General features: G+C 46.0%; 2 protein-coding genes across 2 annotated transcripts; both read right to left on the bottom strand.

Annotated features, from left to right (window-relative positions):
- Window positions 1–1,876: 1,876 nt before the first annotated feature.
- On the bottom strand, window positions 1,877–3,009 carry LOC111069523 (eukaryotic translation initiation factor 4E1). The gene is made up of 4 exons (XM_022359623.2): window positions 2,569–3,009; window positions 2,405–2,504; window positions 2,247–2,334; window positions 1,877–2,170 (listed from the first exon to the last, which is right to left on the bottom strand). The coding sequence occupies exons 1-4, from the start codon at window positions 2,886–2,888 to the stop codon at window positions 2,010–2,012; spliced, it is 669 nt and encodes a 222-aa protein (XP_022215315.1). The 5' UTR covers window positions 2,889–3,009; the 3' UTR covers window positions 1,877–2,009.
- Window positions 3,010–4,053: 1,044 nt separating this feature from the next.
- Window positions 4,054–5,219, bottom strand: LOC111069554 (uncharacterized protein CG32395). Its single transcript, XM_022359659.2, has 2 exons — window positions 4,275–5,219; window positions 4,054–4,206 (listed from the first exon to the last, which is right to left on the bottom strand). Exons 1-2 carry the CDS (start codon window positions 5,217–5,219, stop codon window positions 4,054–4,056), a joined length of 1,098 nt encoding a protein of 365 aa, XP_022215351.2.
- Between the last annotated feature and the right edge of the window lie 8,216 nt (window positions 5,220–13,435).

Below are 13,435 nucleotides of genomic sequence, written 5' to 3'. Positions count from 1 at the left end.
CTCCATCGACTGGTACTCCCACTCCTACTCGTACTACATCCTCCTCTTCGACTGTATTCAAGTGTCAGAAGTGCAATTTATTTTTATGTTGTGTAGTGTTGTTTTGGCCAGAACCAACAAAAAAATAGAAGAAAAAGAAGGGAAGGGAAGACCAAACGAAACCAAACCAAAAGCCGAAACCAGCGAACGCGCGAGAGCCCCAAACAATACACAAAATATACAAAAGCCCAGCACCAATGGATTGGATGGAGTGTGAATGTGAATGTGGATGTGGAGTTGTGGATGGAGATGGAGCAGCATAGCAGGCAGCCATAGTGCTTGTCCAGCTTCCAGCTGGTGTGGCCATAAAAACCAAAGCTGGAGCTGAGTGTGGTTTCTCCCAGCTATCCGTAAAGTGTTGATATATGCATGAGAAAGATGGGTAAAGCGGGGAGAGACCAGAGACCAGAGACCGATGGCGATGGCCGATGGGAACATATACCAGACTATAACCGAGCTAATCGAGATGGCTCTGCTCCCGACTTGGATTTCCTTTTTTCTTTGTATACGAATATTTTATAATTTTTTATGATGAAGTAACATCGATAACCACGAGCCAAAGTGCTTCTTGTTGACCTAAAAAACCAATTGCCAGAGCTCTTCAATCGAGAGCCAATGAATTCGAAATGCAATTCCCCTGCCTCGCCTCGCCACAAGTGCAAATGATGACCAATTTTTGCACTTACACGCGCATCTGTCATAAGACAGTCTAATTTATTTATTTCCTAATTAAGTTGCATGTTGCAAAAGTTTTTAGCTTTATAGCAGACACAGACCAAAGCCAGATACTGCTGACGGTGATGCTGCTGCTGTTGCAAGTGCAACTGCAACATTCTCGATGTCACGTTTCGAGCAACTAATTTGTAAATTTTCGTCTAAGGGCAAAAAGTTTGCGGTGTTGTGCTCCGCCTCCACATACACTCGCATGTCCCATGTCCCACCTGTACCTTTGCCTGTGCCTTCGCCATTGCGACTGCCACTGCCCTGGCAATATGTCAAAGGTGTAAGAACGCGGCATGTGGCTGTGGGTGGGTGTGGCAGAGGCAGCGAGGCAGCGAGGCAGAGGCACCGAGGTAGCGAGTGCTGAAAGTAGCTGCATGCCATGTGGGACGTGTGCGGTTTTGATGCGGTTTCGGTTTAACAGCTCCCCATGTTACCAGCCGCCACCTGAGCCCATAAAATGCAGTCGAGGAGCGTGGAGCGAGCAGCGTCGCGACGCTCAGTGGAGTACGGTGTACCAATCCTAGAGATGAGTTTTGTCAGCTTAAAGTTGATCATAATGAAGTTGCAGTCTGCTTTGGAGTGGCACGTGCCGTTGCCATTTGAATGTTGATTGAAATGTTGTTGGCACTTTAGACATTTTTGGGTGGATTGGATCCTTTAAGGTATTTCGCCTGGCTCTTATTTTGAATGAGTTTCAATGGTCTTCACGGGGCTTTTTTGTGGCCTTTCATCAAAATTCAATTGTTTCCAGTTTGCGCCGGCACTCGACGCCAGTTCCAGATATCAGGACGCCCAGGACACGGACACGGACAATCCTCCATTGTTGACCCTTTTGGGAGGGTCTTTTGTTTTTCGCTCGGCCAGCCAAGCGCGCCAAGTGGACGTTTATCTTTTGCAGTCACTGTGCACTTGCAGCGAAATTTTTAGTTAGTTTGCTCGACCCCAAAAGTACAAACTGTAAGTGTATATAAACCATTTTATTTGCGCTCCGGTGCGGCATATGTTTGCATAACATTTTGTGGAGCGTGAAGAGCTGCGCCGCGCCGCATCCCAGTATTAGTATCCCCTAAGGGGCACAGCAGCTCAGCATTCCCGCATTTCAGCATTGGTTTTCTTTTCATATAGAACACTATATATTTATAGCAATTGCAAATTTAAACAAGGAATTTTTTTGTTTTTTACGATTTTTGGAATATACTGGGAGTGGCATAGGCATACGCGACGAGGGGCAGCGCCAGCCAGCCAGCTTAGAGGCAGTACACCGATTTGACCGTCGATCCCTGCTTGGTCATCGAGTCCTTGTGCAGCTGATACTGCATCTGGAGCGGCGGCAGATGCAGCATTTCGCGCAACTTCAGTCCAATATGAATGACTGCCGACTCGTTCTGTCCATTGGCAGTCCAAACAGCTGTCAAAGTTGAGGGAGTACAGAAGTAATGTAGAAGTTTTTTGGAATTGCAGGCAAGGCGGCTATGGATACGTACAAATTTTGTTCTGCTTGCCACGCAAGTTGATGACAGCGCCGCAGATTTCGTCAGGGTGGTCGACGGACTCGCCAATCAGTATTAGAATCTGTCGAGTCGAAGCCTAGATATGACAGCCAACAGACACAAAACACAAAGCTCTTGCTCGCGATACTTACCACATCCAGCCAGAGCTTGTCCAGCTCCAGCTTGGTGCGACGGCCCGTAGTGATGACCCAACGTCCGCCAAACTTGTTGGCCTCATCCTCCCACATGGGCCTGAGGCAACGAACATTGGATGGATTGGATGGATAAACTTTACCTCACCGAAAGATCTACTCACTGTATGCCCTTCTTAAACAAAGAATAATCGCTGCCAAATCGTATCTCTGATGGAGGCTTGATGTGTGTGTATAGGCTCCAGAAGTCCTCGACCATGTCGAAGCTAGTGATTTCATTTTGCAGCTCCTCCCAGGACTTGGAGCGATCGCTCTCCAAGTACCAAAGCGTCCAAGTGTGCTCCAGCGGATGCTTGATAACCGGGCCAATCATCTCCATCTCCATTTCAGGAGCCATTGGCTCCACAGACACTCCCAGCGATTCGAGCTCTGTGCTGGAAGTGGAGCGTGTGGTGTTGCGCACGAATTCCGGATCAGTATCCATCACTGTTGCAAATTCTGTTGCTCTCTTGTTTGCAGTATACAATAAGTGTGTTTAATTTATAATTCAAATTTCAGACCAGTTGAAATGTGAATGTGTTCAGTCGTATGGCTACAGAAGCACACTGAAACAAATCCCAGACAGATGACTATGACTATGACTATCTGGAGACAGCAAAGGCAAAGAGCAATGGATGGCTGGGAGAACTTTGACAAAGGGGAGTACAGTACTTCTCTGTCATCTTGTTCATTGCCCCAATTCATAACTTTCATTGCACGTAAATAATTAGACACTCGTTGGGGGCATCTTTAAGCACTCATCTCTCCCCGACACACTTTCTCGGCGTCTTTCTAATTCAACTCTAAACTTTTTATGCTCTCATGAGCTCCCAGCTTCGAGCTCCGAGCTCAGCTCGTTCATTGCCATCTTGTTGGCCTTGGTGATAAAAATCGAGCGCCTTATGCTTTCATTCATATAAAGCGTTAATTTTATGACACAGAATGGAAGGACACTTGAGTGACTCCGTCTCTGAGACCAAGACACCGACACCGACACAGAGTCCGAGTCCGGAGAGCGCAAAATTTACGCACTCACACTTTGCTGTTTCCCCTGTGTCCCTCTTCTCTCACTCTCTTTTGCTGCTTTTTTTTCATAGGATTTTACGACAATTGAGTGGGGCGGAGCAGCAGGTTCTGGCGAGGTAGACTTCTCCTTCTCTTGGCGCTTTGATGGTGTTGATAATGATGATGTTGTTGCTATTGCCATGGTCATAGCCATAGCCATTGCTGGAGCTCGAACTGGAGCTGTCGTCTTTTATGTTGCCTGCCATAAAAGTGAAAATATTATGAAGCTTGTTCGAAGCCCAGCCCCAAGTCTGTGGAACAATGAAACGGCAACGTAATTGCCGGCAAAGTATCTGGAAAGTCATCTATAAGGCAGTTTTTGACTTGTGCAATTGACACTGGCACACAGGACACAGCAGAACACAGCAGAACACAACAACAGAACAGTTGCGATAGCGTGACAGCCCAAAATTCTAATAAAGAACAAGGAAGGCTGTCGCCTAGTATCGAAAAGTAGAGACAGTGTCTCTGACTTTAATTTGACAGTTCAAAATGGAAATAAAGTGTTTACATATCAGGAGGGGAGGGACTGATATCGTATTCAGCTAACGTTGGCGGTGCCAGTAGCTCTCCGTGTTCACAAATATGAAGAAAATGGAAATAGACAGCACTCGGAAGAGGAATTTCATGTCCAGCGTAATGCCATAGATAGATATTTTGATGTGCTCATTGATTTCCAGGTGTACCAACTCATCAATCTGTAAATATATATAATGAAGTGTAGAAAGACTTGAACTACGGATTGCTTGATCCCTTCCACACTCACCGTTCTGTCGAAGCTGGGCTGATAGTTGGTCAAGTGGAAGTGCCAGAAACTTCGCGACAATCGCGACCCCCTTGACAACATCTCAAATATGGTAAAGTAGAAGACTATGTTCAGCGCGGAAGTGGTCAGGAAATAGAAATGCCGCTGTTGGATGGCTGTGTGGAATATGAAGGGTACCAGTCCTTGTACGATGGCGCACAGCCAGTAGAATCGAAAGTGCTTGATGAGTCGTCGAGCGATGTGAAACACCCTCGATCGCAGGATAATCAATTCCTCGGTTAGGCATCGAAGTTGTTCGACCAGCACCGAAAGGTGGACACCCTCCAGCACTCGAGTCTGAGCCTGTCGCAGTTTGCCCACATCATTGGAGATCCGCCGCGTGCATAGATGCAGCTCATGGTAGCAGGCAATTAGCACCACAAAGAGGCAGATGTTGATCGTGATCTGAAGCAGGAAGGCCAGTAAAACAGCAATGATCACCAGCAGAATGATATTGTGCCTGGCGTCCTGCCCCATTGCCGATATAAGCGAACGTATGAGAGTGTGAAGGGCCAGCACGAGCAGCAGTAGATGCCGCCCTCGGTAGATATTCGGATGCTTGGCCATTGTCTGCAGTTGCCTCACCAGACTGTGCATTTCATTCAGCAGCCTCACGCACTGCCCACTGTACAAAATGTTATGTACACGCACCACAAAAATCACAAAATATACCACCCAGGACCCCCAATCATCCCTTATGCTGATATCGGCGGAAGCACTGCCCACAATGAGTGCCGTAAGGAACACTAGAAACAGCACAGAATACACCCTCAGAGTATTGGACTGATAGAAGCGTTCCCGCTTCAAATCGTAGACGAATGTGGTTAGGCCACAGAGCTGGGTCAGCATTACGATGCCGAACAGGAAGAGCCGAGTGCAGCGGTTGAGTAAATTCACTTTCCTCATGGCGACACTATTGATTGAGGACTGCAGGCAGCAGGCAGCTCCATATCCGGACCAAAGGGTCGTGTCCTCATTTGAATTATGACCGCACTTTACCGCTGATGTACGCGCATTAATAAGCGGTCGAAGTTTTGATGGCTTAATCGATATTATGACAACGGCAAATCGCTCGGCGACCACATCGCAGTTTGTGGTTACCCCACGAGCGATGGCCCAAAAGTATGGCATTACAGCAATACAGCAGACAGCCTTTCAATTGGTACTTTAATCTTCAGTTTAAAGTCCTACAAGTGCTTCCCCTGCGACATTCAATTTCAGTATCCATTGTGCGTTGTGCTGCGAATACCTTAAACCGATTCGGTGAGGACTTTACAATTGCCGCTCCCTGGCTGGCTGGCTGGCATATATTCGCGTACTCGTAGCTCTCTTTTCTCATCGGACAATATGGAGGAAAAACAATCTCAATCTCGTTTTACGTTGCTCTGCGGGCAACACATTTAATTACGCAACATTTACGTTAAAATTTTATTGTCTGCATTATTGAGCCCGGACCTGGTAGCCGGACTTGGTCTCAATCCTTCGATCTCCTTTCACTGTTTCTCTGTGCACTCGCCTGTGGTTTCCGTTACACATTTCGCGCCATTGTCCGATGGGCGTGCCCCGGTCCCGCCCCTGACATGCATGAGCTCTTCCATGGCCAGTGTCCAGTGCCAGCGCCTCTCCTCTCCGCTGGCGACTCTCTGGCAGCTCATTTTGATGGGAGACGGCATCATCTGAGTGCCGGGAAACCTGCATTGCCAGTGCACTGTTATTGGCATATTTTAATGCTGCGGACAGGACGGCGGGGAGGCAGAAAACTGATATATATAGAGAGAGAAAGAGAGAGAGACACAGGTCTCAAAGATGGGATGACTCTATCAGCAGAGCAGCCAGGTGGCAAGGTGGCAGGCTGGCAGGAACAAAGTAAACAGAACTTTGTGGCCGGCAAACTGGAAAACAAAGAACAATCTCACACACAGAGAGAGAAAGAGAGGAACCAGCCGACCGGATGTAGATCAGGAGTCGTGCACACACACGTTCATACAAAAGCTGCGAAAATATTTTGATAAACTTAATTCAAGTGGAGCCAGCACCAGGCTGCCGCCTCCCGGGGAGAAATGGAGACAAATGTGTTGAATCGTCAATTGTCAGTTTGTTGCATTATCAGCGTTTCACGGCTCATTTGCGTTTGGAACATGTGTAAACAAGACAAGGCAGATGGTTTCGACTGCGACTGCGACCCCATCCATCTATATCCCATTTCCTATCTGTTCCATGATGTTCCATGCAGGATATGGCAGTTGATACCGCCTCTGGCATTGCCGCTGCTCCGACAGACAACCCATCATCATCAGCAGGAGCAGAAGCCGCACAGGCAGCAGCACAGGCAGCAGCAGCAGAGTCAAAAGCTCCTGAAACAGCAGTACAACATCGCTTTTAACATCGGTGATTTATGAAATTTGCAAACAAGCCAGCAACAATTTCAGATGCAGTTGCACTCGCATTTATTTCGCGCATATTTAATGAGCATAAATATTTTCGCAATATGTAAATTATGAAACATACACTGCGGCGCTTCTGCTGCTGCTGCTACTGCTACTGCCCTTAAAATATGCCAATGGCGCCTTATTAAGCGCTCATTACTCACGCTGCCTGCCTGCCGCGGAATTTATGTACATTTAAAGGCCAGCACAGCCAGTGCGGCACGGCACGGCACGACTCATGGCACACGGCGCAGAGCACTCACTGTCTTGTCTGCGGTGGCACTTATCTGCGGTTGGCATGACAGTGCATGAATTGGTCGACGGATGGCCGCAGTTTTGTGGCAAGAACTTGCCAAAGATGAGCCATAAATTAGTCCGTATTGGGTCGGGATTTGAGCAAAGGATTTCCAGGTTGATTTGAGGTGAAATCTTAATCGTGATCCGATACAAATTATGGCAGTAATGCGCCAAATCGTACGCAGCATCAATCTGGTAATCAATTGCCAAATTCAATTTAGCGTTCTCCACTGCCACAAACACATACAACAGCCTTACAAATCCCCACTAGATCATGCCTCTCTCTTTAGGTCTCCAGAGGCCCACACACACATACAGGAAAATAGAAAAAATAAATAGAGAAAGAGTGGAAAATTGGAAGAGAGGCAGTGGGACAGCCATTGAATTCACATTCACGTTTTGCTTATTTATTTATTGCAGCCATTGCATTGTTATGCACACCAAGGCAGACAAAATAAATACCAGCACACAGCACAATAAATTTAAAATCTAATTACGCGCACCATTTAATACCGAAGCGGCGGACGCTGGCGGAAACGGAAGTGGGAGTCGTAGTGCGAGAGCCAGCTGAAGTTGGCTGCAAAAGGAGGAGCAGGAGCAGGATAGGGAGCACGAGCAGGAGAGGGAGCCCGAATGAGGGAGGGAAAGAACGAGACCAGACCCCAACAAACGTGAGTTAGCTCCAGCTTTGACGGCGCCAAGTCTCTCTCTAGCGGATTCTCGCCGAAATTCGAGAAATGGCCAAAAGGAAAACGCAATCGAACAGCTAACAACAGATGTACAGCACAACCAAACCAAACGAATTCACACAACAATATCTATAACAAATGGATAAGCCGCGGGACCAAATCTCAAGGGGAAACACGGAAAAACGGAACACACCAAAAAATACAGAAAAAAAATGCAATTAAAATTTTGATAAGCAAACAGCAGACGCAATTCGAATTAGTTATATCTCTGGATGTGTTTTAAACAGTTGCCAAAATGTTAGGGAAAACTGGAGAAAAGTGGGCATGGGTGGTGAAAAATAATAAAATTGCTTGTGGCTGAGCTTTTGACTTGCGGCAGGCACGATGGTCAGTGTGGGGTTAAGCTGGAAGTCCTCTGGTAGCCGGGTCCAGGGTCTCCGAATACAAATGAGTTTTCTTTGTGCATGTAATTTACACTGAAGAGAACACAAGGAGCAGGAGGCGGCAGCGGAGGCGGCCCCCAACCACATCCGCAACCAAATGGTCAACATTGCTCAACTTGTGAAAAATACATTATGGTTTAAAGTATTTAATTGCAGACAATTTTTGGGGTTGTTCGAGCACCATCACTGAAAAACCCCAAAAGGCAAAGTCAAACAAGGATACACGACGAGTGTGTAGATGTGGGTCAGAGTCCAAAAGTTACGGAGATTTTCGGTTGGGTTTCTATTCCAACTATTTCGTGGAGGGGTGGGGAGTACTCGTAAGTATAGGGATGATTTGGCCAGAAAAAAAGGACACACAAAACGCAATTAAAACTAATAATTAATACGACAACAAGCACACGTTTCTGTCTTCCTGCCGCTGCTATCCTTCAGTTTGGGCATAGGGTATAGCGGTGGGGGTATGCCTCTCCACGACATTTGTCAAGTGGGGTGACGGTGACCTTCCAGTGGAGTTCTCCTAATAAAATTATGCTTAATTTATATGCAGGCTGCGTCATTTGACTGATGCCTACTAATGACTTCCTAACAATTTTTAATATCTATGCAAATGAACATAAATTGCTCCTCTTCCTCCTCGTCCTTGTTCTCGTCCTCATCCTCGTCCATGTCCCCTGGCTTCTCTCAGTTCTGCCTTCTGGCCAAATTATGTGGCTGTGGAGCGCTAGCTTCCCGCTAACTTTGGTTAACCGTTTAGCCGCCGTTGACCCCGCGCACAAGTAACCGAAAAAAATACTGTTACACACCGAGAGAGAGAGCGAGAGCGAGCGAGCGAGTGAGCGCACGGCAAACAACAGTCAGGAGGCCCCGGCAACTGCTCTCTGGCGTTTAATTAAATGACATTATGGCCGCCTCGCCGCGTTGTAGGCAGTGGAAAATGCTACAACTGTGGCACTCCCAGTCTCCCAGCTGCCAGTTGCCACAACACCCCAGATTCCAGTGTCGGTCTCAGTCCCAGAGCCTCCATTTTGCCCCAAAATGTGCGAAGTGGGAGCTGTATTTCAATTTTTGTGTGTATTGCGTCTAGTTGCTGTCTATTATGCTCAGGTCATTATTACGTTTATAGAAAAAGTTCTGCTTGAGATCTTTTGGGAGAGGTTCTTGCCACCGAAAGTGTGCGAATGTTTAGCACCTCGAGTGGGGTTGAGCTGTACCAGCCACAGCCCCAGCCCCAGCCTCTGGCATATGAATACATTCATTCATATGTTGCATGAGATATCTGAATTTGCACTGTTTATTTATATGCACGTATATAACTATTTTCCTTTGTGTGGCATTCAAATTTTTCAGAGCTTACGTTAATTGCCAGCATTCTTTGCTGCAGGATATCTCTGAAGTTCATATTTATTTTCAATCCAACTTAAAGACTCATCTCTTAACTCTTTTCTCTGACAGTCCATGTTCTTTTGCTCTAAATCCGGCATAATTGCTGCATTTCTCATGCAGATGGCAAGCATTTCATATTCTCCAGACCGGTGCCCATGGGAGTGGGGAGGGTGGGCAGCAGTAGCAGTAGCACAAGAATTTGCATTGCAAATAATCATTTTTAAGTTGCTAATGATGGCAAAACAGGCCCAGGATTCAGCCCGAGGCCCAGAACGAGGCACAGGCGGCACGGCACACACACAGTAGCAGAGCAGAACCGAGCAGAACAGAACAGAGCAGAACAGAGGACATCAGCGTAGAGAACAAATTAAATCATTAGTTATGCGTTGCCCAGAATTAATGCGCTTGTAAAACGGATCCAGGGAACTTTTTAATTGCAACTTTCTAGTTTTCGGAATCGGAATAAGAAAGGGATATGCAGATGGAGCTGAAACACAGTCCATTCCATGTTTGATATCAGAAACGCATTTGCCGTTGCGATTGACTTTTGCGAGAGCCATCAAACTTGTTGGCTGGCTGGCTAGCTGGCTGGTTGGTTGGCTGGCTGGCTGGCTGACTGTTCGTATGGCTGCTGCATTAGCAAAGTTTTTGCATTTGATATCAACTTCAAAATGAAATCAAGACGAGCCGGTCAAAACTTAAATTGCAGCAAAAGCAAAGTTCAGCTATGGCAACTGATGACCGACAAAGGAGTGGGAGTCAGAGTAAGAACAGAAGCAGGAACTAGAGCTGGAACAGAAGCAGGAACTAGAGCTGGAAACAGGACGGTCACCAGTATACGGGATGTGATAGGGCAGCTTTTGGCAGCTGCTGGCTTTTGTAAATCTCTTGGCAATTTGTTGCAGCTGGCCGGCTAAATTGATGCCAAATTGAATGTGTCAATTTCCATTCGATGTCATGCATTTAAATGTTTTATTTGTATTTGCCCAAACCGGCAGCTGTTGTCAACAGTACAAAGGACAACGGGACACACACAAGCACACACACAGACACAGAAAAAATAAAAGTAGCAATTGTTACGGAAAAATAAATAAAACTTGTAATTAATCGTGCCCGTACCCCCTCCCCGCCCACCAATAGTAGATCATTATGCACTCTGGAATTTAATTGAATTTCTATGTGAAAATATCTTCATTTCCGTACAATTCATAAATACATTATAATCCCCCGAATTGGACATGAAATCGAAGCCTGGAACATCATTCACTTAACGCTGAAAAACAATTCAGATCGTTCAGTCCAACTGTTGCCGCCGCCTGATTATGGGGAACATTTGCGCATATTTACACTTACATTTGCATTTATATTTATATTTATTTAAATGAGAATGCTCTCAATTTAACTTTTGCTGCTTTATTTAAATAATAATTAATAATTCAAATGCTTCGAAGCATATTTAATATGCAGGCACTGCAATGCGAATACCAATGCGAATTCGGTGTAATGCAATGCCAAGTGAATGCCTTGCCTCGCCTCAAATTATACCAGTAATATTTATTTAATGAATGCCATAAACATCTCCTATTAATTGCATATTTTTCCCTAACGAGCGCTCAACCACCCACCCATTCCCATTCATCCACCGATGCGACCTGGTCGCACCATGCGGCGTATGCGCAATACTCTAGGGGCAACGCAGCATTGCACTGTTCCACTGTGTGCCGCTGAATAGTTGTATATTTTTATAATGCTTACACACATGCGCCATTTTGCGGCTTAAATTTTGAAAACAAACAGAAATTTTTGGCTCAGAATAAGCGGCTTACAATGTTAACTCTTGCAAACACATACACACATGGACGTACATGTACATCCTCCAGAGAGAGAGAGAGGAGGACTGGGTCCCTTTTGTCACTGAGGCGGCTCTGGGTGGTTATGTCTGTCGTTTGTTAGCAACTTATTTGCAGTTGGTTACCTGCACTTTAACACAAATGTTTGAATAGCCAACTTTTTTTCCCCCTATCTGTGCTGGTGCCAGGACAGAATTCGAAAAGCGTTTAGCATTCCGGGAATATCGCCTGTGAGAGGCGTTTGGTAACTATCAAACAGAAAAGCAGGCTGCAAAAGAAAGGTCGAGCACTTGACCTTTTCCAGAACTAATTACAAAAGGCAGTCCAGGAAGTTACTACGAAATTAAAATTAAATCCACCTGCCCCGAAGCTGAAAGGTAGAGCAGCTCAATAACCAACAGTCTGGCTCGCTCCTGCAGAGAGAGAGAAAGAAAGAGAGTCCTACTTTCAATAGCCCATCCGCTCTTGATGGAGCTTACCTTTTTGCTTTTATTTGGCCTGTTAATTATGCATGCAAAGCTGCTTGTAGATACTTCTCTCTATATATAGGTATAGCTATAGGGATAGCTATATGGTGCTTCTAGTTTTAAGCCCTGGTCATGAATTGGGCACGGACAAATTCGACTCAAGTGCGCTTGTGGCCACAAATCAAATGCTGCCACGCCTCCGACATTGGAAAAGCCCTGCGGTCGCCGGCGCTAACCTGGCACTTATTTTCACTGCCCCACCCTTACTATTGCTTCTTTTTAAATAAATTTTCGATTATCGCGCACATTAAAGCAATAAAAATGTAATAAATTTTCAATCTGCGCCTTGGCCCTCGAGTGGGAGCAAAGATTTCTTATCGAGTTTCCGTAAATCGATGATAAAATTAAATGAACTTTGCCTGTCTGCTGTCTGCGATTGACAATGCCGTTTGGTAACTTCAGGAATTGCGCCCAGGGCGCTGTTTAGTTTTCCATGGCGACTCGATTCGGTGGTGATGGCTCGGGCGATAGCAAAAGGAAAAGCCTCTGCCAAACAGCTGCAATAACACGCATACGCACCGTGAAAATGCCCAGAGAAAATACTCTCCCTTCGACTTCGATTGTCTTTTGGCGGCTCGTTTTCATTTCCAGAAGGCAATGTTCTTTCTTTTCCTGGACTACAGACCTGCCTGTGTGGGTGTTGTGTGTAGCCGTCGGTAAGGCAGCAACTACAATTCCAATTTTCATACTCGATTACCTTTTGGTTGGCGGCCTATAGGCAAGGGCCAGTGCCAGTGCCAGTGTGCCATACTACTATGTGTACAGTGGCTCTGTTATTGTAACTGTGGACTTTCTCCTGGCATTCGCTTCTTTTCGCTTCCGACTGCCAGAGCTGCAGGTGCTCTGCCGCCACCGCCGCCGCACTCAATAAAGTTTTCCGAACTGTGGAAAGGCAAACATTTTATTAAAAAACTTTTGTTTCAGTTGGCAGGCAAGGACCTTGAGGCCTTGGCGAAAGTTTACACATAGAAATATGATTTTACATTTGCTTTTAATTTTAACTCTTGCAATCATTTTTCGGCCCGACCACCTTTGAAAAATATTATAATAAAAATAACTTTTGCTTTTCCCCCCGTCGCGGCGAAACCAAAACCAAAGGCAAAGGCAAACGAGAGGCTTTGGCCGCCAAACAATAACCATAAATGTCGGGCGGGGCATAAAAAGTCGGCCACGTAATTGATTGTTGCAACTCGGGGCGGTACAAAAATTTAATAAAAACTTCGACCCGGCGATAGCATGCGGTGTGTGCATCCCAACAGGAATCTCATCTCATCTCCTCTCCCTTTATTTATGAAAATTCTAGGGGGAGGCAGCTAGTCAAGTCTCACAGGGATTTGCTTGGATGAATTTTTCAGCTTTTCGTGTGAACATTTTAAATGCTAATGAGCTTTTAATTGCTCACTTCAGTGTTTTGAACGCAGCCGCCGTGACTGCCCCCGACACCCCTTCGCTATGCTCCTGTCCCGTCCCGGCAACGTTGCGTATGAGTTATCTGCGTGTGTCT

The sequence above is a fragment of the Drosophila obscura genome, unplaced genomic scaffold, assembly GCF_018151105.1.
Source record: "Drosophila obscura isolate BZ-5 IFL unplaced genomic scaffold, ASM1815110v1 contig_1, whole genome shotgun sequence".
NCBI classification, from domain to species: Eukaryota; Metazoa; Arthropoda; class Insecta; order Diptera; family Drosophilidae; genus Drosophila; species Drosophila obscura.
The sequence above is the reverse complement of the archived record's forward strand: the minus strand, read 5'-3'. Positions and strand labels throughout refer to the sequence as shown.